We start from the raw sequence: 2,223 nt of genomic DNA, 5'->3' as shown, positions 1-2,223 counted from the left end.
TCAGGAGGGTGGGCCCTGGGAGCTGGCGTGGCGCCGGGGCCAACAGAGCTCGGCGTCCGGCTTGACCAGGTGGCCGCTGAAGGTGATGTAGAGGTCGCCGTGCTCGCCGAAGATGGCGTTGTCGCGGTCGCGCTGGAACATGCGCACCCAGACGGCGTCGCCCGCGGCCAGCGGCAGCAGCAGGCTCTGCGCCTGCATCACGCTGCGCTCGCTGGGCTGCGCGTACAGCACAGCGGCCGCGTGCGCGTTGCGCATGATGTGCAGATAGGTCTCCTTGTAGTTCCAGGTGTGCACGTTGAGGCTCAGGAAATAGACGCCGGGCGCGGTGCAGAGGAAGTGGCCGGAGGCCAGGTCGAAGGCGCCGTCCAAGTTGACCAGCTCCGTGTCGAAGGTCACCGCCTGGAGGGCGTCGGCGCTGTGCAGCCCCTCGCTCCGGCCCACCGAGAAGGCCGCGTAGGTGCGCGCGCACTGCGCGCCCGGCAGCCCCGCCTGCCCCTTCTGGCCCTTGCGGCCCCGGAGGCCCCGAGAGCCAGGCGGGCCCTGCTTCCCGCTCCTACCAGAGCGACCTCTGACCCCCACCTCGCCCTTCTCACCTGCCGGGGAGGGGTGGGGGGTGAGGAGAAGCCCCTGGTCAGGGCCCGCAGGGTCGGGTTCTCTGGCCACGTGGCCCTGCACGTGACCTCGCCTCTGTGGGCCTCAGTCTCCTCAGAGGGGGCTAACTCACCCTCCAAGGAGCAAAGAGAAAGAAGCCACACCCCGAGGGCCTGGCTATTCGGGGGTCTGTGCTGACCATCATGCGGGGGTAGGGGGGTCAGGCAGCTGCCAGAGGAAGGGTCTGAACTGGTCTTTGAAGGAGAGCACTGGGGTTCAAGCTCAGTGCAGCCGGCAGTCCAGGCCCCAGGGTGAGGCCCTCCCAGAGCCCTGCCTCTCTCACCCCCAGAGGGGACCCAGGCCCCTTCCCCTCTAGGGGCAGGGCTGAGGGCAGCCTCAGGCCCCCTGTCCACAGCCCCTTCCCCAGGACACCCTCTGCCCACCTGGGGCAGGGTGGCCATGGAGAGCAGGGAGCAGGCACCCATCCATTGTCCCCTTGGGGCCCCCTGTCCCCTCCCCTCAGCATAGGTGTCCCTGTAGGGCCAGGGGTGGGGGAGGCCGCCCCTCCGGGTACACTCACCTTTGAGGATCGAGATGTCAATAGTGGGCCGCAGGCGGGGCAGCCCTGCCCACGTGTCCCCGTCACTCACATGGGCACCTGGGCCGGGGGCGGCGGGGGGCCAGGCTGGACGGCAGCACTGCACACACGGCCGGCAAGGCAGCCCCAGGCCACGCCAGGCCCCAGCAGGCAGCGCCAGGAGCAGCAGGAGGGCAGGGGCCACCATCCAGGCCAGGGCCTGGGGCCGGGCAGGAGGGGAGGAAAAAGGTGTGAGAGGAAGGCAGGGAATGGAGGGCTTGCCCTGCGGGGCCCTCAGTGCCCCCACGGCAGCCTGGCAGCTCCCCTGTGTGGGGGAGACGATGAGGGGCCCGGGGAGCCACCTGGGTGGGGCGGAACAGCTGGGACCCCTTGAGGGGGCTGCGGTGGGGTCGGCCAGAGCCTTGTCCCGCACAGAGCGCCCTGTCAGCCCCTCCTGGACTCTCATCCCACCCTGACACCGCTGATGGGTCCTTCCCCGGATCTGAGACTCCTCCTTGACACAGCCTGGGGGCCACCACTGCTGAGAGGGCCCTGCACCGCCCTCCCGGAGCCCCAGCAAGCGCCGAGGAGGCCGCCTGTGGGAGCTGACACTTCCTGGGCACTGCTCCCTGCTCGTGCCCCTCCCTCCCTGAGGCCTTAGTTCTGGGTGGCAGTGGGCACCCTCAGTGCCTGCAGTTGGGGAGTCTGGGTCCCCAAAGCCCCCATGGCCGGAGACCCCACACCCGGCAGATGCAGCGGGCGCTGAGTGGGGATGGGGGCTCTGAAACAGACCCGCAAGTCCCCCTCACCAGGACTGGCCAGAGCCCTCCAGGAGGGGCTACTTCAGGGAAGGGTATGCTCCCCACCCCACACCCCACGCTCTGGGCAGCCGGGCCCCGGGCCCATGTTGGATGGGGCCCAACATGAGGCAGTTTCTACCGGGCTGCCTTGCTGGGCAGCGGGGACATGTGCATCCTGACCCCCTAGGAGGAGAGAGGGTAACCGGGGAGGCTACCCCGGCCCCCACCCAGCTGTACAGAAGCTGATCTTTAATC

At 69.4% G+C, this 2,223-nt stretch overlaps 1 protein-coding gene across 1 annotated transcript; it reads right to left on the bottom strand.

Annotated features, from left to right (window-relative positions):
• C1QTNF8 (C1q and TNF related 8) lies at positions 1-1,376 on the bottom strand. The gene is made up of 2 exons (XM_068968430.1): positions 1,172-1,376; positions 1-593 (listed from the first exon to the last, which is right to left on the bottom strand). The coding sequence occupies exons 1-2, from the start codon at positions 1,374-1,376 to the stop codon at positions 1-3; spliced, it is 798 nt and encodes a 265-aa protein (XP_068824531.1).
• Positions 1,377-2,223: the final 847 nt, after the last annotated feature.

The sequence above is a fragment of the Capricornis sumatraensis genome, chromosome 3 (assembly GCF_032405125.1).
Source record: "Capricornis sumatraensis isolate serow.1 chromosome 3, serow.2, whole genome shotgun sequence".
Taxonomy (NCBI): Eukaryota; Metazoa; Chordata; class Mammalia; order Artiodactyla; family Bovidae; genus Capricornis; species Capricornis sumatraensis.
The sequence above is the reverse complement of the archived record's forward strand: the minus strand, read 5'-3'. Positions and strand labels throughout refer to the sequence as shown.